Here is a 25,922-nt window from a genome sequence, read left to right on the forward strand (position 1 = left end):
GGAGATGGATTAACATCAGTAGAGATACAGTCAGTAACACAGGGCGCTGGGGAGAGGGGTTACTGAGTGATAATGTGAGGGAGCTGGATTAACATCAGTAGAGATACCGTCAGCAACACAGGGTGCTGGGGAGAGGAGTTACTGAGTGACAGTGTGAGGGAGCTGGATTAACATCAGTAGAGATACAGCCAGAAACACAGGGCGCTGGGGGAGAGGGGTTACTGAGTGACAGTGTGAGGGAGCTGGATTAACTTCAGTAGAGATACAATCAGTAACACAGGGCACTGAGGAGAGGGGTTACTGAGTAACATTGTGAGGGAGCTGGATTAACATCAGTAGAGATACCGTCAGTAACACAAGGCGCTGGGGGAGAGGGGTTACTGAGTGACAGTGTGAGGGAGCTGGATTAACATCAGTAGAGATACAGCCAGAAACACAGGGCGCTGGGGGAGAGGGGTTACTGAGTGACAGTGTGAGGGAGCTGGATTAACACCAGTAGAGATACAGTCAGTAACACGGCACTGGGGGAGAGGGGTTACTGAGTGACAGTGTGAGGGAGCTGGATTAACATCAGTAGAGATACCGTCAGTAACACAAGGCGCTGGGGGAGAGGGGTTACTGAGTGACAGTGTGAGGGAGCTGGATTAACATCAGTAGAGATACAGCCAGAAACACAGGGCGCTGGGGGAGAGGGGTTACTGAGTGACAGTGTGAGGGAGCTGGATTAACACCAGTAGAGATACAGTCAGTAACACGGCACTGGGGGAGAGGGGTTACTGAGTGACAGTGTGAGGGAGCTGGATTAACTTCAGTAGAGATACAATCAGTAACACAGGGTGCTGAGGAGAGGGGTTACTGAGTAACATTGTGAGGGAGCTGGATTAACATCAGTAGAGATACAGTCAGGAACCCAGGGCGCTGGGGAGACGGGTTACTGAGTGACAGTGAGAGGGAGCTGGATTAACACCAGTCTTCTTAGGCAGTCCCTTGGAACCGAGGATGACTTGCTTCCACATTAAAAATGAGTTCTCAGGTGACTGATGAGTCCAATGCGGGACCTACAGTCTCTGTCACAGGTGGGGCAGACGGTGGTTGAAGGGGCGGATGGGTGGGGTGCTTGGGTTGACGTGCGCTGCCTGCGCTTGGCTTCTGCTTGCTCCCGGCGAAGAGACTTGAGATGTTCGGCGCCTTCCCGGATGCTTCTCCTCCACTTTGTGTGGTCTTGGGCCAGGGTTTCTCAGGTGTCGGTGGGGATGTTACACTTTTTCAAGGAGGTTTTGAGGGTGTCCTTGAAGCGTTTCCTCTGCCCACCTGGGGCTCTCTTGCCGTGCCGGAGCTCCGTGTGGAGCGCTTGTTTTGGGAGTCTCCTATCGGGCATGCGGACAATGTGACCTGTCCATCAGTAGAGATACTGTCAGTAACACGGTGCTGGTGGAGAGGGGTTACTGAGTGACAGTGTGAGGGAGCTGGATTAACTTCAGTAGAGATACAGTCTAACACAGGGCGCTGGGGGAGAGGGGTTACTGAGTGACAGTGTGAGGGAGCTGGATTAACTTCAGTAGAGATACAGTCTAACACAGGGCGCTGGGGGAGAGGGGTTACTGAGTGACAGTGTGAGGGAGCTGGATTAACTTCAGTAGAGATACAGTCAGTAACACGGCGCTGGGGGAGAGGGGTTACTGAGTGACAGTGTGAGGGAGCTGGATTAACATCAGTAGAGATACAGCCAGAAACACAGAGCGCTGGGGGAGAGGGGTTACTGAGTGACAGTGTGAGGGAGCTGGATTAACTTCAGTAGAGATACAGTCAGTAACACAGAGCGCTGGGGGAGAGGGGTTACTGAGTGACAGTGTGAGGGAGCTGGATTAACTTCAGTAGAGATACAGTCTAACACAGGGCGCTGGGGGAGAGGGGTTACTGAGTGACAGTGTGAGGGAGCTGGATTAACATCAGTAGAGATACAGTCAGTAACACGGCGCTGGGGGAGAGAGGTTACTGAGTGACAGTGTGAGGGAGCTGGATTAACATCAGTAGAGATACAGTCAGTAACACAAGGCGCTGGGGGAGAGGGGTTACTGAGTGACAAGGTGAGGGAGATGGATTAACATCAGTAGAGATACAGTCAGTAACACAGGGCGCTGGGGAGAGGGGTTACTGAGTGATAATGTGAGGGAGCTGGATTAACATCAGTAGAGATACCGTCAGCAACACAGGGTGCTGGGGAGAGGAGTTACTGAGTGACAGTGTGAGGGAGCTGGATTAACATCAGTAGAGATACAGCCAGAAACACAGGGCGCTGGGGGAGAGGGGTTACTGAGTGACAGTGTGAGGGAGCTGGATTAACATCAGTAGAGATACAGTCAGTAACACGGCACTGGGGGAGAGGGGTTACTGAGTGACAGTGTGAGGGAGCTGGATTAACTTCAGTAGAGATACAATCAGTAACACAGGGCACTGAGGAGAGGGGTTACTGAGTAACATTGTGAGGGAGCTGGATTAACATCAGTAGAGATACCGTCAGTAACACAAGGCGCTGGGGGAGAGGGGTTACTGAGTGACAGTGTGAGGGAGCTGGATTAACATCAGTAGAGATACAGCCAGAAACACAGGGCGCTGGGGGAGAGGGGTTACTGAGTGACAGTGTGAGGGAGCTGGATTAACACCAGTAGAGATACAGTCAGTAACACGGCACTGGGGGAGAGGGGTTACTGAGTGACAGTGTGAGGGAGCTGGATTAACATCAGTAGAGATACCGTCAGTAACACAAGGCGCTGGGGGAGAGGGGTTACTGAGTGACAGTGTGAGGGAGCTGGATTAACATCAGTAGAGATACAGCCAGAAACACAGGGCGCTGGGGGAGAGGGGTTACTGAGTGACAGTGTGAGGGAGCTGGATTAACACCAGTAGAGATACAGTCAGTAACACGGCACTGGGGGAGAGGGGTTACTGAGTGACAGTGTGAGGGAGCTGGATTAACTTCAGTAGAGATACAATCAGTAACACAGGGTGCTGAGGAGAGGGGTTACTGAGTAACATTGTGAGGGAGCTGGATTAACATCAGTAGAGATACAGTCAGGAACCCAGGGCGCTGGGGAGACGGGTTACTGAGTGACAGTGAGAGGGAGCTGGATTAACACCAGTCTTCTTAGGCAGTCCCTTGGAACCGAGGATGACTTGCTTCCACATTAAAAATGAGTTCTCAGGTGACTGATGAGTCCAATGCGGGACCTACAGTCTCTGTCACAGGTGGGGCAGACGGTGGTTGAAGGGGCGGATGGGTGGGGTGCTTGGGTTGACGTGCGCTGCCTGCGCTTGGCTTCTGCTTGCTCCCGGCGAAGAGACTTGAGATGTTCGGCGCCTTCCCGGATGCTTCTCCTCCACTTTGTGTGGTCTTGGGCCAGGGTTTCTCAGGTGTCGGTGGGGATGTTACACTTTTTCAAGGAGGTTTTGAGGGTGTCCTTGAAGCGTTTCCTCTGCCCACCTGGGGCTCTCTTGCCGTGCCGGAGCTCCGTGTGGAGCGCTTGTTTTGGGAGTCTCCTATCGGGCATGCGGACAATGTGACCTGTCCATCAGTAGAGATACAGTCAGTAACACGGTGCTGGTGGAGAGGGGTTACTGAGTGACAGTGTGAGGGAGCTGGATTAACTTCAGTAGAGATACAGTCTAACACAGGGCGCTGGGGGAGAGGGGTTACTGAGTGACAGTGTGAGGGAGCTGGATTAACTTCAGTAGAGATACAGTCAGTAACACGGCGCTGGGGGAGAGGGGTTACTGAGTGACAGTGTGAGGGAGCTGGATTAACTTCAGTCGAGATACAGCCAGAAACACAGTGCGCTGGGGGAGAGGGGTTACTGAGTGACAGTGTGAGGGAGCTGGATTAACTTCAGTAGAGATACAGCCAGAAACACAGAGCGCTGGGGGAGAGGGGTTACTGAGTGACAGTGTGAGGGAGCTGGATTAACTTCAGTAGAGATACAGTCTAACACAGGGCGCTGGGGGAGAGGGGTTACTGAGTGACAGTGTGAGGGAGCTGGATTAACTTCAGTAGAGATACAGTCAGTAACACGGCGCTGGGGGAGAGGGGTTACTGAGTGACAGTGTGAGGGAGCTGGATTAACTTCAGTAGAGATACAGTCAGTAACACGGCGCTGGGGGAGAGGGGTTACTGAGTGACAGTGTGAGGGAGCTGGATTAACTTCAGTAGAGATACAGTCAGTAACACAGGGCGCTGGGGGAGAGGGGTTACTGAGTGACAGTGTGAGGGAGCTGGATTAACTTCAGTAGAGATACAGCCAGAAACACAGTGCGCTGGGGGAGAGGGGTTACTGAGTGACAGTGTGAGGGAGCTGGATTAACTTCAGTAGAGATACAGTCAGTAACACAGGGCGCTGGGGGAGAGGGGTTACTGAGTGACAGTGTGAGGGAGCTGGATTAACTTCAGTAGAGATACAGTCAGTAACACAGGTCGCTGGGGAGAGGGGTTACTGAGTGACAGTGTGAGGGAGCTGGATTAACTTCAGTAGAGATACAGTCAGTAACACAGGGCGCTGGGGGAGAGGGGTTACTGAGTGACAGTGTGAGGGAGCTGGATTAACACCAGTAGAGATACAGTCAGTAACACAGGGCGCTGGGGGAGAGGGGTTACTGAGTGACAGTGTGAGGGAGCTGGATTAACTTCAGTAGAGATACAGTCAGTAACACAGGGCGCTGGGGGAGAGGGGTTACTGAGTGACAGTGTGAGGGAGCTGGATTAACTTCAGTAGAGATACAGTCAGTAACACGGCGCTGGTGGAGGGGCAGTTCAGCATTTTGCATCCCTGGCCTAAAGGGGAGGGAAGTGAGTTTGGGTTCCTGCTCCTAATTGCCTTTCGGCAGTCCTTGAGTTGGCCAGCTCCTTTGGTCGTTTCTTCATGGTGAAAGTGCTATATAAATGCAAGTTGTTACTGTACAGGTGTGTGGACATCAAGTGAGGGCAGGATTGGGCTTGGCTGCGATCACTTGTAATCTTAACACTGCCTGTACAGCCAGGACCACTCAACTCCTAGAACCTTACAAGTTTACAGCTCAGATGAGGCCATTTGGCCCATCATGGCTGTGTAAGCTCTGTGCTTGAGCACTCCGAAATTTGTTCCATTGCCCGCTCTCTCTTTCTCTAGCCCTGTATCCTTCTCTGATGCAAATATTTATTTGACTTTCCCTTCAAGAATGCAGTGGTCTCTGCCTCAACCACTCCCTGTGGCAAAGCATTCGATGTTCCAGTCATTCTCTATCAAGAAATTTCTTGTAACCTCTCTCCTCACACTCTCTTAGTGACCGTGCTAAATTGATGATCCCTTGTGACTGACTGCCCAACCAGAGGAAGTAGTCTTTGCTATTTACTCGATCAAAACCCTTGGTAATTTTAAATGCCTCCATTACAGCTTTGGACTGCAGGGTTATAGCAATTTAGGATCTATCTGGAGCTGAGTGGCAGGAGACCTCGTTGCTGGAGTCTAGGCTACCCCTCCAGACTCCATTTGCGACCCTGGCTGGCTGCTGGATGACCGACAGTGCCCTGGCCCAGATGCCAACTTACCAAGTCTGCCACGGAGGGTTGACTTGGTTCCGAGCTTGTATCACTAGGTGCGTCACCTTGTTACTGTCTCAACCTTAGACCCAGCACTGCCCCCCCCCCCCCCCCCCACTTACCCCTCTTCCATCACTCTGTCTTTGGTTAGCCTCTGGCGATCATCAGATGATGAAAAGGTTGGATTTGAGTCCTCGGGTGGGTGGACAACAGGAGCGAGGAGCTCCTCGCTCACAGCAGAGTGAGCAGCACGGTTTGAGGGCATTGCTTCCATCCTCCTGAGCGCAGAATTTCCACACACCAGACCCTTCAGGGTATCAGGGATATTGGGGAAACTAGGGGAAGAAAGGCTAATAAATACTTGTGATTAACGCCCAGACTCTCTCTCTCTCTCTCTCTCTCTCTCAAATCCAGGAAATGCAGGAAAATGTGAAGAAGTGCAAGAACTTTCTCGCGACCTTGATTAAACTTGCATCACACAGCGGGCAGTCTGCAGATACCTCCCGGAATGTGAAGGGCCTTGTTCAGGATCTGTTGGCAAGTGGCAGAGATTGTCCTTCGTGGTTTTATTTTTGATAATTGTAGTTCTCGTGAAATGTCAGACTTCTGGACCAGTGCGAGGTTAGCCTGAACCCGGACCGTGCTAAGTTCCAGATATGCTGCTGGCTGCTGTCCACTTAAAATGGGTGACGTGTGTCTGTGCGCGTTGCTGGGAGGGTAAAGAATGTGTCCCCTACACGATGAAAGGGACAAAGTGTGTGTATGTCTGGGGAAAATTGCAGCATTAAATAGGAATGCAATAATATAGGTTGCATTGAAATCCGACAATACAGGTACACTCGAGTGATGGTTAGTGCGAGCTTCAGGGAGAGTGCCACTCTTCACAAAGTGAAGCATCACTTCGTATTCTACAGATTTGCTGATTATCACGAGTTGGATTGGAGTTTCAAAAAGCATTTGATCAAGTGTCACACAAGAGGCTAATGGGTAGAAAGCACAGTGGGAGTGAATAATGTTTCTCACAAGGTGGAGCTGGTGGTGGGACCCAGGAACCTGTGTTTGGGTTGCTGTTCTACTTCCGGTACACAGACCACATTGGGACACGGGGATGGAATGAACTGTGACACCTGTTGCTGCTCTTGAATTGGGGCCGGAGTCTGCAGGATGGCACAGAGTGGACAGACGTGTGGCAAATGCAGTTGAACATGGATGAATGATAAAGTAATACATTTTGGAGGAAGGAACAAAGAATGGAACATAACCTAGTCCACAGTAAAGGAACAGAAATCTGAGCGGGCTGGGTGCGCAGACCTTCAAAAGCAGGGTTGCAGATAGAAAAGGGCAAATGGTGTTCTGGATTTTATATAATGGGGCATTTTATACAGTAGAGCGAGATGATGAATTTTTACAAAGAATTGGTTAGGTTAGAGTCAGAGTGCTGTGTGCAGTTTTGAGCACCCCTTTACAAAAAGGATATTGGAGCCATGGAAAAGGTGCAGCATAGATTCACTGGGATGAAACTGGGGAGGAGAGGATAGAGTTACGACAAGAGAGTCTACACCCTGAAGCAGTGAAGATTGAGGGGATGTATAAAGTTTTTTTTTAAAATATTAAAATGTTTGAGGATAAAGAGTGAAAGATTTGTTCCAATAGGCAGTGAATCCGTAACGAGGGGGTGGACAAACTCGGGATTAGTACTAGAGGCAGGAACATACCAACAGGAGTCGGTCATTCAGTCGAACCAGTTCTGGCTGATCTGTACCGCAACTCCATTTTCCCACCTTCGCTCCATATCCCTTAATACCCTTCCCCAACAAAAATCTATCGATCTCCATCTTGAAAAGTCCAATTGACCCCGAGCATCCACAGCCTTTTTTGGGCGGGGAGAGGGGGGTGGGGGGTGGGGTGGGGGGGGGGGGTAGGGGGGGCAAATTCCAGATTTCCACTGCCCTTTGTGTGAAAAAGTGCTTCCTGACTTCATTCCAAACTGGCCAAGCTCTAATGATGGGAAGGATAGCTTTCATATCAAGAGTTATTGGGACGTGGACTGCATCACCACAAGTGCATATTGAAGCTGAAAGATTGGAGAGGATTAAATGCTGAAAGGATGTGGGGAAACGGGACGAGAGTGAATAGTTTCAGTTTAAAAGCGAGCAAAAGGGGGCGTGGGGCAAGGTTAGAGGGGAGTGATTCCAAGTTTGGCCTTTCTTTACTGACCTCTTCACTGTGGAGACTGCATGGCAACCCACCCCGGAGAAAAGGACAAAGGAACCTGCAACAGAAAACGTTACTGACTGTGAAAAAATCCTAACGGTCTCTTTTTCTCTTTTGAAGGACACTAAGATTGAACCAGAAGAGTTCACAAACAGACTTCAGTCAGAGCTTAAATCATCCCCACAGCCATACCTGGTGCCTTTTCTCAAGGTGTGGTACGAGTAGAAACAGGATGTATTTTTTTAACGGCGATCTGTGTGCGCTTTATGTACATCTACAGGTCCTGTAAGAATTGGACACTCTGCAGCTTCTTTCATAGTAAGAAAATCCTGCTAGATACAGAGTAAATCTCCCTCTACACTGTCGCATCAAACACTCCCAGGGCTGGTACAGCACGGGTTAGATACAGAATAAAGCACCCTCTACACTGTCCCATAAAACACTCTCAGGGCAGGTACAGCACGGGTTAGATACAGAGTAAAGCTCCCTCTACACTGTCCCATCAAACACTCCCGGGACAGGTACAGCACGGGTTAGATACAGAGTAAAGCTCCCTCTACACTGTCCCATCAAACACTCCCAGGGCAGGTACAGCACGGGTTAGATACAGAGTAAAGCTCCCTCTACACTGTCCCATCAAACACTCCCAGGGCAGGTACAGCACGGGTTAGATACAGAGTAAAGCTCCCTCTACACTGTCCCATCAAACACTCCCAGGGCAGGTACAGCACGGGTTAGATACAGATTAAAGCTCCCTCTACACTGTCGCATCAAACACTCCCAGGGCAGGTACAGCACGGGTTAGATACAGAGTAAAGCTCCCTCTACACAGTTGCATCAAACACTCCCAGGGCAGGTACAGCATGGGTTAGATACCGAGTAAAGCTCCCTCTACACTGTCCCATCAAACACTCCCAGGGCAGGTACAGCACGGGTTAGATACAGAGTAAAGCTCCCTCTACACTGTCCCATCAAACACTCCCAGGGCAGGTACAGCACGGGTTAGATACAGAGTAAAGCTCCCTCTACACTGTCCCATCAAACACTCCCGGGGCAGGAACAGCACGGGTTAGATACAGAGTAAATCTCCCTCTACACCGTCCCATCAAACACTCCCAGATCAGGGACGGCACGGGTTAGATACAGAGTAAAGCTCCCTCTACACTGTCCCATCAAACACTCCCAGATCAGGGACAGCACGGGTTAGATACAGAGTAAAGCTCCCTCTACACTGTCCCATCAAACACTCCCAGATCAGGGACAGCACGGGTTAGATACAGAGTAAAGCTCCCTCTACACTGCCCCATCAAACACACCCAGGGCAGGTACAGCACGGGTTAGATACAGAGTAAAGCTCCTTCTACACTGTCCCATCAAACACTCCCAGGGCAGGTACAGCATGGGTTAGGTACAGAGTAAAGCTCCATCTACACTGTCCCATCAAACACTCCCAGCGCAGGTACAGCACAGGTTAGATACAGAGCAAAGCTCCCTCTACACTGTCCCATCAAACACTCCCAGGGCAGGTACAGCACGGGTTAGATACAGAGTAAATCTCCCTCTACACCGTCCCATCAAACACTCCCAGATCAGGGACGGCACGGGTTAGATACAGAGTAAAGCTCCCTCTACACTGTCCCATCAAACACTCCCAGATCAGGGACAGCACGGGTTAGATACAGAGTAAAGCTCCCTCTACACTGTCCCATCAAACACTCCCAGATCAGGGACAGCACGGGTTAGATACAGAGTAAAGCTCCCTCTACACTGCCCCATCAAACACTCTACAGCAAGGGTTACATACAGAGTAAAGCTCCCTCTACACTGTCCCATCAAACACTCCCAGGGCAGGTACAGCACGGATTAGATACAGAGTAAAGCCCCCTCCACACTGTCCCATCAAACACTCCCAGGGCAGGTACAGCACGGGTTAGATACAGAGTAAAGCTCCCTCTACACTGACCCATCAAACACTCCCAGGGCAGGTACAGCACGGGTTAGATACAGAGTAAATCTCCCTCTACACCGTCCCATCAAACACTCCCAGATCAGGGACGGCACGGGTTAGATACAGAGTAAAGCTCCCTCTACACTGTCCCATCAAACACTCCCAGATCAGGGACAGCACGGGTTAGATACAGAGTAAAGCTCCCTCTACACTGTCCCATCAAACACTCCCAGATCAGGGACAGCACGGGTTAGATACAGAGTAAAGCTCCCTCTACACTGTCCCATCAAACACTCCCAGATCAGGGACGGCACGGGTTAGATACAGAGTAAAGCTCCCTCTACACTGTCCCATCAAACACTCCCAGATCAGGGACAGCACGGGTTAGATACAGAGTAAAGCTCCCTCTACACTGTCCCATCAAACACTCCCAGATCAGGGACAGCACGGGTTAGATACAGAGTAAAGCTCCCTCTACACTGTCCCATCAAACACTCCCAGGGCAGGTACAGCACGGGTTAGATACAGAGTAAAGCTCCCTCTACACTGTCCCATCAAACACTCCCAGGGCAGGTACAGCACGGGGTTAGATACAGAGTAAAACTCTCTCTACACTGTCCCATCAAACACTCCCAGGGCAGGTACAGCATGGGTTAGATACAGAGTAAAGCTCCCTCTACACTGCCCCATCATACACTCCCAGGGCAGGTACAGCACGGGTTAGATACAGAGTAAAGCCCCCTCTACACTGTCCCATCAAACACTCCCAGGGCAGGTACAGCACGGGTTACAGAGAGAGTGAAGTTGAATCTGCTGTATCAATGTATTTTAACCCAGTTCTCTCAAGACTACCCTGAGTGAGAGTTTGATTTCTCATATGAGTCACAATAAAAAAAAAAGTTAGAGAATTGGTATGGGTAAAGGTAAACTCCACAGTGTCTGACCCTGTGCCTGGGTCCAAGGGGGGAGTAACCTTCCATTCCTTAGTCCTGCTGTCCATCACTTTGATGACTAAAAATATGTGCGAGAGACCCACATTTGGGAGCGTCTTAATTGTGTTGAAATCACTTCTATTTGCAGCTAATTTATGCTTTTCAGTGTGAGCACCTTGTTATATCTTGGGGGCGGGTGGTGGGGGGCAGGAGAGGCGGAATAGCTTGGCTGTTGGAAAGTGTGTAGCTGAGCTGGGACAGCAAGTTCCCAGTTTCAGTCCTCACTCTGTCTTCAATTTGTTGCTGGTAATTAGGGAGCAGTGGGGGAGCCAGTTTGCTTCAGTGGCCCTGGATTAAGAAGGGGGAAATTCCAAGGGTTCCTGCTGCCGACGACTATCTGCTGGAAAGTGAATGTGTTGATGTCGGAAGGAGGCAGCATCAGGCTGGGTGTATTTCTCTTCAACAGCCTGCTGGCATTCCCTCTGGGCCCAGGTGAATATTGGCTTATTAGATGACGGGGAGGGGAACCCAGAATCGTCACTTGCTTTTTGCGAGTTTTTGAGCAATTGTTAAGCCCTTTTCTCCTTGTTGATCAGAAATCCTTGTCTGTCGCTGTGACTGAGATTGGGAATTTGCACATCAGTGGTTGCTGGAGCCTTGCTCTGGGACAGAGATTGTCGACAGCAGTATAACTCTTGGGGCAAACTTCAGAATATTAAGAGGGTTTGTTGAATCTTTCCCTGTCTCAAACATTCTTGCGTATGTTCTAAGCAGTTTTAACGAATGCCGTGAATCTTGTTTAAAAAGAAACATTTGCCTGTTGAATTATTTAGACGTTACCCGCTTGTTGTCTTCCTCCCAGAAAAGTTTGCCAGCCTTGCGGCAGTCTCTGGTCCATAATCAGCAGTGCATCCTGCAAGTACATCAGCAACCTCAGCATCCACAGGCAGTGGCCCCTGCACAGGTCACGTCTACACCGCAGTCATCAGCAACCGTCACCACTGTCGTGGCAGGACCGTCTGTGCGAATACGACAGCCCAACTCCGTTAACGCAGTCACGGGAACAAATGCGGTGACGCAGGCACACATCAACCTCGCACAGCAAGGGCGGAGCACGCATCTGGTACGTGGTGATCTTGGGTAACCTTTACACGGGTGTTTTAAAAAAATTCATTCTCGGGGATGTGGGCGTTGCTGGCAAGGCCAGCATTTATTGCTCATCCGTAGTTACCCTTGAGAAGGTGGTGGTGAGCCGCCTTCTTGAACTGCTGCAGCCCGTGAGGTGAAGGTACTGCCATAGAGTAACAGAATGGGGGAGTCTGGGTCGATTTGGGGAATTAAAAGGAAAAACTGACTGCTGTAAATCTGAAATAAAAGCAGGAAACACTAGACATTCACACATTAGAACCTAAGAATTAGGAGCAGGAGTCGGCCATTCGGCCCCTCGAGCCTGCTCCGCCATTCAGTGAGATCATGGCTGATCTTGTACCTCAACTCCACTTTCCCACCCTTAGCATCCCTTAGTATCCAAAAAACTATCGCTCTGTTTTGAACATACTCAATGACTGAGCATCCACAGCCCATCACAATGCAGCAACAGAACACAAGGCCCATTAGCATCTGGAAGAGAGAAGGCAGCTTAACGTTTCCAGTGGACACCGTCCACCTGATGGGATTCAGACCGGCAGACAAACTGCTTTACAGAACCTACGAAAACACATGGAGGGTAGGGAAACACAACAGGTAAAGGTGAGGAGGACAGGTACTGCGGTTTGAAAGGAGGAGCCAGTGGGTTTAGCAGCCTGTGAATAGAGGTTAAAAACCTGGAAAGGAGATAAAAGTGCACTTAAATATGCAAAAGTCATCTCAATTTGGCTTTGAAAGGCACCAGATAAAAAGGGAGTCAAACACTAAAAAATGGAATGGCACACGAATTGAAGTCCCATCTTTAACTGCGGCGGGGGGTCATGCACAGGAATGACTGCGGGTCACGCACACTGTCTGTGAGCACCTTCAATGTACATTCTATCAAAGGACTAAGTAACGCCCTTCACCGGACAGGATGTGACACATCCTGTATACGGAATTGGAGGGGAGGTTTCTTTTGCCATCAATTATACATTCTTGGTCACCAAATAACTCTCACAACAGAGCATTAGCTGGCCCTGCACTCGGTGCTTACTCTGGACAGGGAGAAGCATTTATCTGAGGCAGAGCTGCACCGTTATAGCAGTGTATTACTGAGGGAGCCATAGCTGATACGTGGAGCTGTGTGTTTCATGGGCTGCAATTGCACCATGCAATTGGGACCAAGTCAAATTTACCAATCTCTTAAAACCGATGGTAAATCGTCATGTGACAGTTGCTGCATTTTATGGGGTGCCCCTCATTTGAAGTGTAATAAGTGCTGCCCGTGAGACGTACAGAAGTAAATGTGTGTTAGAGCACAGCGTGCCGTAGTGGGGATTTAGTGCTGTGTTCCGCGGTGTTGTTCAAACCCTGCTGCGCAGTGGATTGAAAGTCTCCGTCGGGAAATCTGTCGCCTTAAAAAGCAAATTTGAAAGTGATAAATCGATCAGATTGTACCCCCGGCGAGTGCTGCATTCTGCTGCGGCAAGCTTGCGATTCTGTTTGAACTGGGAGAGCTTTTAAGAAGGAACCTGTGCCGCATTTAAATTTAAAATGAAGTCAGAAAGAATTTACTATTAACTCGCACATCTTTTTATCTTTCTGTTGATTTGATGTCATTAACTGAGGAGTACTTCAGCGATCTTCTCATTTCCAGGTTTGTATGTTAATTTCGATCCCTTGATCGCAGACAGTTCCCACAATCGGGACATCGCCAAGCAAATATGTTCAAATAGTTTCAAAAACAAATGGGGGAAAAAAGAACTATTTTACCGTTCAATATTTAGAAAGGAGCAAGAGTGGCGATTCTCCCCCTTTTCAAAGGGGCATGGGCTGCGAGTCTCTCATTAAATGAGCGAGGTGTTCAACTGAACCGTTTAAATCAGTGATGAGTGGTGTTGAGATACAATCTGCTGTTTAATTTTGCTGCCTGACTAAAATGTGAAACTCTGCTCTCGGCTGCGAAGTACCCCGCAGGCTTCCCATGGAAATTTAATTTGGAGGGAGAGTAGAATTTTGGCTTCAGTGAAAAGCTATGCATTTAAACTGGTGCTTTGTGGGGTTGTCGTGTGCTTTATGTGCTGAAGACAGTGGCTGTTTATCTGATGGGTGTGCACCACATTTAGAACTACTGTATTTGCATGAGATGTGGGAGAAACATCGAACCCACCAAGACTACGTCCAATAATTGGGACTCTTGTGAAGGGCCAGTGTATGCATGTAGGAAGCTGCACAAAAACACTCCAATGTCTGCTCTTGTACAGTACAGCGTGCACAGTAGGTTGAGCGAAATACAGACACAAGTGGACTGTGAAGCCCTCAGTCATTAAGGATAAAGAATATTGTGAACAATGATTATATGCGTATGTGCAAAAACTCATGTCGCCTGTTCTTGTGACAGATCGTCCAGTCCCCAGTACAGACGGTGAAGAGGCAATCTGTTGGTCCAGGAGCTCAAGTGAGATTGCCGGTGGTGATTACCCCATCTATCAGACCAGGTATGATTCGCAATAACCTGCAGTTGGTGGTCGGTAACATCACACCGACACCTTCTGATCAATTAAAGCCTTGCTCAACCACCAATCTCCATCTCTTACCAAAGCAAAATACTGCAGATGCTGGAAATCTGAAATTAAAACTGATAATGCTGGAAATACTCAGCCGGTCAGGCAACATCTGTGGAGAGAGAAACAGAGCTAACGTTTCAGGTCTCCCCACAGATGTTGCCTGACCTGCTGAGTATTTTCAGTATTTTCTGTTTTTATTTCCCATCTCTTACCACTCTTGCGCATCCCCGATTTTCATCGCTCCACCATTGACGGCCGAGCCTTCACATTTTTTTTATTCATTCATGGGATGTGGGTGTCGCTGGCAAGGCCAGCATTTATTGCCCATCCCGAGTTGCCCTTGAGCAGGTGGTGGTGTACCCGTGCGCCTGCTGCCTTTGTCCTTCTAGGTGGAAGAGGTCACGGGTTTGGGAGGTGCTGCCGAAGAAGCCTTGGCGAGTTGCTGCAGTGCATCTTGTAGATGGTACACACTGCAGCCACGGTACGCCGGTGGTGGAGGGAGTGAATATTTAAGGTGGTGGATGGGGTGCCAGTCAAGCGGGCTGCTTTGTCCTGGATGGTGTCGAGCTTCTTGAGTGTTGTTGGAGCTGCACTCATCCAGGCAAGTGGAGAGTATTCCATCACACTCCTTACTTGTGCCTTGTAGATGGTGGAAAGGCTTTGGGGAGTCAGGAGGTGAGACACTTGCCGCAGAATACCCAGCCTCTGACCTGCTCTTGTAGTATTCATGTGGCTGGTCTAGTTAAGTTTCTGGTCAATGGTAACCCCCAGGATATTGATGGTGAGGGATTCGGCGATGGTAATGCTGTTGAATGTCAAGGGGCGGTGGTTAGACGCTCGCTTGTTGGAGATAGTCATTGCCTGACACTTGTGTGGCGTGAATGTTACCTGCCACTTATCAGCCCAAGCCTGAATGACGTCCAGGTCTTGCTGCATGTGGGCATGGACAGCTTCATTATCTGAGGAGTTGCGAATGGTACTGAATACTGCAGTCATGAGCAAACATCCCCACTTCTGACCTTATGATGGAGGGAAGGTCATTGATGAAGCAGCTGAAGATGGTTGGGCCTAGGACACAGTCCTGAGGAACTCCTGCAGCGATGTCCTGGGACTGTGATGAGTGTCCTCCAACCACCACAACCATCTTCCTTTGTGCTAGGTATGACTCCAGCCAGTGGAGAGTTCCCCCCCCCCCGCCACCCACCCCGATTACCATTGTTTTCAGTTTTACTAGGGCTGGTTGATGCCACACTCGGTCAAATAGTGCCTTGATGTCAAGGGCAGTTACTCTCACCTCACCTCTGGAATTCAGCTCTTTTGACTATGTTTGGACCAAGGCTTTAATGAGGTGTGGAGCCGAGTGGTCCTGGCGGAACCCAAACTGGGCATCAGTGAGCAGGTTGTTGGTGACTAAGTGCTGCCTGATAGCACTGTCGACGACACCTTCCGTCACTTTGCTGGTGATTGAGAGTAGACTGATGGGGCGGTAATTGGCCGGATTGGATTTGTCCTGCTTTTTGTGGACAGGCCATACCTGGGCAGTTTTCCACATTGTCGGGTAGATGCCAGTGTTGTCGCTCTAATGGAACAGCTTGGCTAGAGGCGCGGCTAGTTCTGGAGCACAAGTCTTCAGCACGACAGCCGGGATGTTGTCAGGGCCCACAGCCTTTGCTGTATCCAGTGCGCTCAGCCATTTCTTGATATCACGTGGAGTGAATCAAATTGGCTGAAGACTGGCTTCTGTGGTGGTGGGGACCTCAGGAGGAGGCCGAGATGGATCATCCACTCAGCACTTCTGGCTGAAGATGGTTGCAAACGCTTCAGCCTTGTCTGTTGCACTCACATGCTGGGCTCCACTATCATTGAGGATGGGGATATTCATGGAGCCTCCTCCTCCCATTAGTTGTTTAATGGTCCACCACCATTCACGACTGGATGTGGCAGGACTACAGAGCTTTGATCTGATCCATTGATTGTGGGATCGCTTAGCCCTGTCTATAGCTTGCTGCTTCCACTTTTTAGCATGCATGTAGTCCTGTGTTGCAGCTTCCCCAGGTTGGCTCCGCATTTTTAGGTACGCCTGGTGCTGCTCCTGGCATGCTCTTCTATACTCCTTATTGAACCAGGGTTGGTCCCCTGGCTTGGTGGTAATGGTAGAGTGAGGAATATGCCAGGCCATGAGGTTACAGATTGTGGTGGAATACAATTCTGCTGCTGCTGATGGCCCACAGCGCCTCATGGATACCCGGTTTTGAGCTGCTAGATCTGTTCTGAATCTATCACACTTAGCACGGTGGTAGTGCCACACAACACGATGGAGGGTGTCCTCAGTGTGAAGACGTCTCCATAATGACTTTGCGGTGGTCACTGCTACCAATGCTGTCATGGACAGATGCATCTGCGACAGGTAGATTGGCGAGGACGAGGTCAAGCAGGTTTTTCCCTCGTGTTGGTTCTCTCGCCACCTGTCACAGGCCCAGACTGGCAGCTGTGTTCTTCAGGACTCGGCCAGCTCGGTCAGTAGTGGTGCTACCGAGCCACTCTTGGTGATGGACATTGAAGTCCCCCACCCAGAGTACATTCTGTGCCCTTGCTACTCTCAGTGCTTCTTCCAAGTGGTGTTCAACATGGAGGAGTACTGATTCATCAGCTGAGGGAGGGCGGTAGGTGGTAATCAGCAGGAGGTTTCCTTGCCCATGCTTGACCTGAAGCCATGAGACTTCATGGGGTCCGGAGTCAATGTTGAGGACTCCCAGGACCACTCCTTCCCGACTGTATACCACAGTGCCGCCACCTCTAGTGGGTCTGTCTTGCTGGTGGGACGGGACATACCCAGAGATGGTGATGGAGGAGTTTGGGACATTGGCTGAAATGTATGATTCTGTGAGTATGACTATGTCAGGCTGTTGCTGGACTAGTCTGTGGGACAGCTCTCCCAGTTTTGGCACAAGGCCCCAGATGTTGGTGAGGAGTACCTTGCAGGGTTGACTGGGCTGGGTGTGCCGTTGTCTTGTCTGTAGCCGAGGTCGATGCCGGGTGGTCCGTCCGGTTTTATTCTTACTGTTTTTCACAGCGGTTTTTTACAACTGAGTGGCTTGCTCGGCCAGTTCAGAGGGCAGTTTAAGAGTCAACCACCTGTCTGGGTCCGAAGTTCTGGAATTCCTTACCCCAAACTTCTCTGCCTCTCTACCTCTCTCTCCTTTAAGATGCTCCTTAAAACCTGCCTCTTTGACCAATCGTGTCCTCATGTCTCCTTGTGTGGCTCAGCGCCAAATTCTGGCTGATTAAAAACAGAAAATACTGGAGAAACTCAGCAGGTCAGACAGCATCTGTGAAGTTCGAGTTTATTGTGACTTGTTCTGTGCAAGATTTATCAAGGATGAGCTTTGCTTTTTAAACTCTCTGACACTGCCTCAGTGTTGACGGGCGCTGCTCTCCCTCAGATCATTCAACTCTGCTGAATTGCAAACAGCTACTAGAGGAAAGTGACCACTTGTATAGATCAGGGAATTCCCCCAGACCTGGCAACATTTATCCCTCAGCCAGCAGCTAAAACACATTACCGTGCCACTATCGCATTGCTGTTTGTGGGAGCTTGCTGTGCACAAATTGACTGCCACATTCTTTACATTACAACAGTGACTACACTTCAAAAGCACTTCATTGGCTATAAAGCATTTTGGGATGTCCTGAGGCCGTGAAAAGTGCTATATAAATGCAAGTTCTCTTTTTCTTTCTTTTTATCTTTCTCTTACTTTTCACTTCTCCTTTACCTTTTTCTCTTCTTTTTCTTTCTTTCTCTTTCCCTTTCTCTTTTTTCATTTTTATTTTCCCCTCTCTTTGTCTTTATTGAATTGTGACATTTATAATTTTTGTGGCGTGTGGGAGAAGGGAGGTGAAGACTGGGTGAAGCAAGCACACGGTAACATAATAAATAGGAGCAGGAGTCGGCCATTCGACCTTGCTCCGCCATTCAGTAAGATCATGGCTGACCTTGTACCTCAACTCCACTTTCCTGCCCTATACCCATATCCCTTGACTCCCTCTGTGTCCCAAAAGTTATCGATCTCAGTCTTGAATATACTGAGCCACTGAGCACCCACAGCTCATTGGGGTAGAGAGTTGTACCTTAAAAGCAGTCCATGGTACCATGTGTTGGGGTGTTAGCGCCATCTGTCACTAAGGGCACTGTACAGATTTTGTCTCAATGTTGATCTGCTTGGCATGTTCCTGATCTTAACTGGATTTGTATTGGGGGGAGTTAACCCTTAGAGAGGAGAATTTGTAGGATGTACGATCCAATGGCGCTCTCGCACCTCCCCACCCCCCCCTCCAGTTATTTTCTTCCCACATCCCCAGATATCTGCTTTGCATTCCAATGTTCTCTCTTGGAGATTCTGACTCTTTGGGTACTGTGGTCCCCCTGTATCTTGTCCAAGTGCCATTCCTGAAGTCTCTGCTTGGGCAGTGAGTGTTGGCACCGGTTTGGTGGGGGGGGCATCAGTGCTGAACTTGACCATGCACTCACCCCCACATCCACGTGGGAACTTTTCAGCACAAGTCAGCAGATAGTGTCCAGGAGCAGAAACCCCGTCTGATTCCTCGTCCGTAGCCCAGGGGTGCTGAACCCAACTGCTATATCTCCACTTCTGCTCCAGCTGTGATCAGCTAATGCAGTGCAGGTTGGTGACCGAGCCCAGGATTGGTCATTAGTAGAACAGGTTTTTTAGCCCACTGAAAGAGTTCGATAGGGTAGACGTGGAGAAGATGCTTCCACTTGTTGGGGAGACCAGAACTCGGGGCCATAACTAGCAGAATAGATAAGGGGGAACCAGTGGATGTGGTGTATTTGGATTTTCAGAAGGCATTCGATAAGGTGCCACACAAGAGGTTATGAAACAAAATTAGGGCTCATGGGATTGGGGTTAATATACCAGCATGGATTGAGGATTGGTTAACGGACAGAAAACAGAGAGTAGGAATAAACGGGTCATTATCGGGTTGGCAGGCTGTAACTAGTGGGGTACCGCAAGGATCAGTGCTTGGGCCTCAGCTATTCACAATCTACATCAATGATTTGAATGAGGGGACCAAATGTAATATATCCAAGTTTGCTGCTGATACAAAGCTGGGTGGGAATGTAAGCTGTGAGGAGGATGCAAGGAGGCTTCAAGGGGATATAGACAGGCTAAGTGAGTGAGCAAGAACATGGCAAATGGAATATAATGTGGAGAAATGTGAAGTTATCCACATGGGTAGGAAAAACAGAGTATTTTTTAAATGGTGAGAGATTGGGAAATGTTGGTGTTCAGAGGGACCTGGGTGTCCTTGTACATGAATCACTGAAAGTTAACATGCAGGTACAGCAAGCAATTAGGAAAGCAAATGGTATGTTGGCCTTTATTACAAGAGGATTTGAGTATAAGAGTAAAGACGTCTTACTGTAATTATATAGGGCCCTGGTGAGACCACACCTGGAGTATTGTGTAAAGTTTTGGTCTCCTTACCTAAGGAAGGATATACTTGCCATAGAGGGAGTGCAACGAAGGTTCACCAGACTGGTTCCTGGGATGGGGGGATTGTCCTATGAGGAGAGATTGAGTAAACTAGGCCTATATTCTCTAGAGTTTAGAAGAATGAGAGGTGATCTCATTGAAACATACAAGATTCTTACAGGGCTTGACAGGGTAGATGCAGGGAGGATGTTTCCCCTGGCTTGGGTGTCTAGAACCAGGGGTCACAGTCTCAGAATAAGGGGTCGGCCATTTAGGACTGAGATGAGGAGGAATTTCTTCACTCAGAGGGCGGTGAATCTTTGGAATTCTCTACCCCAGAGGGCTGTGCAGGCTCAGTCATTGGGTATATTCAAGGCTGAGATCGATAGATTTTTGAATATTAAGGCAATCAAGGGATATGGGGATAGAGCAGGAAAGTGGAGATGAGGTAGAAGATCAGCCATGATCTTATTGAATGGCGGCGCAGGCTCGAGGGGTCAAATGGCCGACTCCTGCTCCTATTTCCTTATATAAGGTAGTTTAAGCTAATTAAGGAGAGCCAACACGGATTTGTAAAAGGCAGATCGTGTTTGACTAATCTAATTGAATTTTTTGATGAAGTAACAGGGAGGATTGATGAAGGGAATGCAATGGATGTTGTCTACATGGATTTTAGGAAGGCGTTTGACAAAGTACCACATAGAAGGCTGGTTAACAAAATTGAGGCTCATGGAATAGGTGGGTCAGTGGCAGCTTGGATAAGGAATTGGCTGAAGGACAGAAAACAGCGAGTTGTGGTAAATGGCTGTTTTTCAGACTGGAGGATGGTAGACAGTGGTGTTCCGCAAGGGTCAGTGCTGGGGCCACTGCTTTTTTTGATATATATAAATGACCTGGATATTGGAATACAGAGTAGAATTTCTAAATTTGCCGATGACACCAAACTTGGGGGTGTGGCAAACAGTGAGGATGATACCAATCGACTGCAACAGGACATAGAAAGGCTGGCAGAATGGGCAGACAAGTGGCAGATAGAATTTAATACAGAGAAGTGTGAGGTGATGTATTTTGGCCGAAGGAACAGGGAGAGGCAATATACACTTAATGGCACAGTTTTAAAGAGTGTGCATGGACAGAGGGACCTGGGAGTTAATGTGCATAGGTCCCTGAAGGTGGCAGGATGTATTGAGAGAGTGGTTAACAAAGCATATGGGATCTTGGGTTTCATAAATAGAGGTATTGAGTGCAAAAGTAGAGAAGTTATGCTGAACCTTTATAAAGCGCTGGTTTGGCCACAACTGGAGTATTGCGTCCAGTTCTGGTCACCACACTTTAGGAAGGATGTGAAGGCCCTTGAGAGGGTGCAGAGGAGATTTACCAGAATGGTTCCGGGGATGGGGGATCTTAGCCACAAGGACAGGTTGGAGAAGCTGGATTTGTTTTCATTAGAGCAAAGGAGGTTGTGGGGTGATTTGATAGAGGTGTACAAGATTATGACGGGTTGGATAGGCTAGACGGGGAAAGGCTGTTCCCACTAGTTGATGGTACAAGGACTAGGGGACACAGATTTAAGGTTTTGGGCAAGAGATGCAGGGGGGATGTGAGGAAAAACTTTTTTACGCAGCGAGTGGTGAGGACCTGGAACTCGCTGCCGACGGAAGTGGTGGAAGCGGAGTCACTCAATGTTTTCAAGGGGAGACTGGATAGGCACTTGAGGGAAATAAACTTGCAGGGCTACGGGGATAGAGCGGGGGAATGGGACTGACTGGATTGCTCTACAGAGAGCCAGCATGGACTCGATGGGCCGCATGGCCTCCTTCTGTGCCGTTATGACTAATAAATCCAATACGGAATTCAGGAGAAACTTCTTTACCCAGAGAGTGGTGAGAATGTGGAACTCGCTACCACAGGGAGTGGTTGAGGTGAATAGTATAGATGTATTTAAGGGGAAGCTGGATAAACACATGAGGAAGAAAGGGATCGAAGGATATGGTGATGGGGTGAGATGAAGTAGGGTGGGAGGAGACTCTGTTCTTTGGAGAGACATAAACACCGGCATGACCAGTAGGTCTGAATAGCCTGTTTCTGTGCTGTAAATACCTTTAAAAAAGATACCATTGGCAGATGGTGGGGACTGAACCATGAGAGGAGAGAGTCGGGAAATGGCCTTAGTGTGGTTGTTCCAGGCATTGCACAGGTGCAGTGGGCTGTAAATTCAATGTGCACAGCCTCTTAGATGGGAAATGTGTGAAGCACGTTATAATGGTTTGTGCTAGAAGCATCAGATCCAGCTGGATGGCCAACTATGCACTGGATATTCATCCTTACAGCCAAGTTCCACAGTAAGACTCCCAAGTGGTGCCAATTAGACAGACTTGTCCATCAGTGTAATAAAAGCCTGTAGGCAGTTGTTGTTGTGCTTGCAATATATTAAAAATATATATATTCAAAAGCATGCTCGGGGCAGACCGTAATCACTGCAGCAGCTTGTCCTCCCCCTTTTGGAAGCCTTAAATCCAACACTGGACACAGTCTTTGGAATCTCAGAGGTAACCTGGGAGCTGTGCACAAGCAGGCCTGGGGCAGGAAGCTGCTGCCTTCATTTCTGGAAGATGTTTTAATCCATTTTAAGGCCTGAGATGAAACTAGAAAACTGTGGTCAGGTAATCGTTACTGCACTGGAATGGAGTGATGGTTCCTGTCTTCACAACAGTTCAATATACTTCCTTAAGAACCAGCTGTTTCAGCTGGTATTGCGATGTGTGTGTAGTCCGAGGCTGAGGGCTTATGTCACTGAGATCCACCACAGTTGTTGGTTTTAGCTGCAGTAAAAGCTAGAGAACGAGAGACAGATGTTCCTGGCCTTGCTTGGGAACCCAATTTTGGAGAAGCAGCAGCAGAGGTGGATGACACGGAGATCACGAGCAAACGAAGATGCCTTAAAGAGGTGTCTCTCTCCAAAGAACAGTTGTTGAGAGACGCTGTGTGAATTAGGTTGTTGGTGACTGTGTTTCTGGTTGACGGTGCTTTCATCAGCGCCAGAGGGTTGTGGGTTCAAGCCCCAAATCAGCACCTGATCTAGACAGACTCTCCAGTGCAATACTGCGCGAGTGCTGCATTCTCTGACTTCACGCCCCATCTGTCTGGCCCGGTGTCTCAGATGGACGTTCAAGATCCCATGGCACTGTTCGAAGAAGAGGAGAGTCGTCTTCCAGTATTCCGGCCAACAACCCCCATTCCCGACTCTTCCCCTCCCGCCGCCCCCACCAGCCAACATCTCCCAACTCCCCCCTAGCCCCACCAGCCAACATCCCCTCCACGACTACATTCCCGACACCTCCCCCCCCGCCACCCCCCCCCCCCCAACCCTCTCTCTCCGCGGCCAACATCTCCCGACTCCCGGTACTGAATTTGAATGATCAGCCATGATCTCATTGAATGGCGGAGCAGGCTCGAGGGGCCGAATGGCCTACTCCTGCTCCTATCTTCTATGTTTCTATGACTCCCCTCCACGGCCAACATCTCCCGACTCCCCTCCACGGCCAACATCTCCCGACTCCCCTCCACGGCCAACATCTCCCGACTCCCCTCCACGGCCAACATCTCCCGACTCCCCTCCACGGCCAACATTCCCGACTCCCCTCCACGGCCAACATCTCCCGACTCCCCTCCACGGCCAACATTCCCGACTCCCCTCCACGGCCAACATCTCCCGACTCCCCCGCAGCCCCACCAGCCAACATCCCCTCCACGACTACATTCCCGACACCTACCCCCACCCTCTCTCTCCACGGCCAGTATTCCCGACTCTCTTCCGCCCCCCGCCCCCAACGGCCAACATCTCCCGACTTCCCCCTAGACCCACCGGCCAACATCCCCCCACGACTACATTCCTGACCACCCCCCCACTCACGGCCAACAGTCCCAATTCGGCCAATTTTTCCCGACCTTCCCTCGGCCAACGCCACCAGGAACAGGTCTGGATAGCAGACAGCCGCATTTATTTTTGTTGTGAAGGAGAGTGAAGGCCATTCAACTATTGCTGTTTATGGGACCGGGCTGCAAAACGCTTTTCCCTTCAACAACGGTAGCCCCACTTCCAAAGTATTCTGTTGGCCATGAGCGATGTGATAAGGCGCTGCATCAACGCAAGTCTTGCTTTCTTTCCTCAGTGGGGAAGGCGGCGTTGCTGCAAGGAAGCAAAGGTCTCACGGGTTCTCTGCTCCAGGTATCCGCCAATCAGAAAAACAAGCTCAACGACCCTGGAGGTGGCTCTTTCAGGTAAGAGAGGCTGTGATTTCCATTGAAGGAAAGACCAGAGGTGGAGGGGGGAAACCTGCAGTTGCACACAAGAGGGCAGCATCCGATGAGCTTGTTCAACAGCTGTTCGATCGCAGCAAGTTCATGCACTGAATATATTAATCTTAAGAAGCTTACTTGGTATTACTAATGTCCTCTGTTGGGGAAATGCGCTTAAGGCCTTGACTGATAAATCGATAAATCTTTAGTAAGTTCGGTAATTAATCTGTCACAGGCATAACTCCTTGCGAACAGGACTTTTATTTTTTAGCTTTTGCTGTTTTTAATAGCTGTGCTTAAGTTTTTTGATATTTTTTACATTGAAGATGAATGGAGGAGAATGTGCCGTTGTGAATTTTGAAATAATTGGAAACTTTAATTTGGGGGGGTGGGGGAACGGCGGTGGAAAAACAAAAGCAAATGTGCCGCAGTTGAAATGCTTCTGACAAAGAAAGGCAGTCTGGACATAATTTGCATTTGAACCTTTAACCTCTCCTACGGCCAAAACAGCGTCTGCGAGATGGGCCTGAAGGCATCCAGCCAGTAACCTGTATTAATCCTCCAAATGCTGACTGGTCCTGGCCGTTCACAGCATGTGTGCAGAATTTGTTACTGGCTCCGAGGCATATTGGCTGCTGCAGCAGTGGCAAAATTCAACAAAAAAACCCAAGCCTGTAATGTTTGTGTTATTAACTTTAATATTATATTGCTACAGAGGTGGTAGTAATTTCCCCCCCGGTTGTCAGTTTACTCTGTTACATTGCTTCAGCGCAGGTCACAATGCCTGAAGTTCTGACCCTGTGAGGACTGACCGCAGGATGGGGAAATAAAATGCACAGCACCTCATTATAATTTACAGAAGGGTTCCATGCTGGGAGGCACATTAACCTTAGAGGGGTAGAAGTAGTGTTCACGTCTGTGCTCATCTTCCTTCTTCTCAACACAGTGGGTCGACTGTTTCAGCCTGGCAGCCGAGAGCAGTGGCCGAGTGAAAGGCAAAGCACTCGGTGACAGAAGGAGAATCTCCCACCCCGCCCCTCCCACCTGGCCAGCACCTTGTGTTGCTGGACGACCAGCATCACACATGGATGGGCCAGGTAGTAGGTTGGTTTTTCAGCTGGTTTTATGAGACAGCAAGAAAGGGGAAGGGTGTTTGAAAGGAGGCAGAGTAAAGCTCCCTCTGCACTGTCCCATCACACACTCCCAGGGCAGGTACAGCACGGGTTAGATACAGAGTAAAGCTCCCTCTACACTGTCCCATCAAACACTCCCAGGACAGGTACAGCACGGGTTAGATACAGAGTAAAGCTCCCTCTACACTGTCCCATCAAACACTCCCAGGGCAGGTACAGCACAGGTTAGATACAGAGTAAAGCTCCCTCTACACTGTCCCATCAAACACTCCCAGGGCAGGTACAGCACGGGTTAGATACAGAGTAAAGCTCCCTCTACACTGTCCCATCAAACACTCCCAGGACAGGTACAGCACGGGTTAGATACAGAGTAAAGCTCCCTCTACACTGTCCCATCACACACTCCCAGGACAGGTACAGCACGGGTTAGATACAGAGTAAAGCTCCCTCTACACTGTCCCATCAAACACTCCCAGGGCAGGTACAGCACGGGTTAGATACAGAGTAAAGCTCCCTCTGCACTGTCCCATCAAACACTCCCAGGGCAGGTACAGCACGGGTTAGATACAGAGTAAAGCTCCCTCTACACTGTCCCATCAAACACTCCCAGGGCAGGTACAGCATGGGTTAGATACAGAGT

At 49.5% G+C, this 25,922-nt stretch overlaps 1 protein-coding gene across 2 annotated transcripts in view; it reads left to right on the forward strand.

The window, feature by feature from the left end:
- The window catches only part of LOC147116754 (transcription initiation factor TFIID subunit 4), a 508,321-nt gene that overhangs the window by 157,131 nt on the left and 325,268 nt on the right, over positions 1-25,922 (forward strand). For both annotated transcript variants that reach the window (XM_085991896.1, XM_085991897.1), the window contains 5 exons: positions 5,981-6,103; positions 7,901-7,990; positions 11,523-11,783; positions 14,190-14,286; positions 24,023-24,131. In XM_085991896.1, the coding sequence (XP_085848022.1) occupies positions 5,981-6,103; positions 7,901-7,990; positions 11,523-11,783; positions 14,190-14,286; positions 24,023-24,131 (680 nt within the window). The remainder of the gene's footprint in view (positions 1-5,980; positions 6,104-7,900; positions 7,991-11,522; positions 11,784-14,189; positions 14,287-24,022; positions 24,132-25,922) is intronic.

The sequence above is a fragment of the Somniosus microcephalus genome, chromosome 6 (genome assembly GCF_052327205.1).
Source record: "Somniosus microcephalus isolate GS21.2 chromosome 6, FLI_Smic_1.0, whole genome shotgun sequence".
Lineage (NCBI taxonomy): Eukaryota > Metazoa > Chordata > Chondrichthyes > Squaliformes > Somniosidae > Somniosus > Somniosus microcephalus.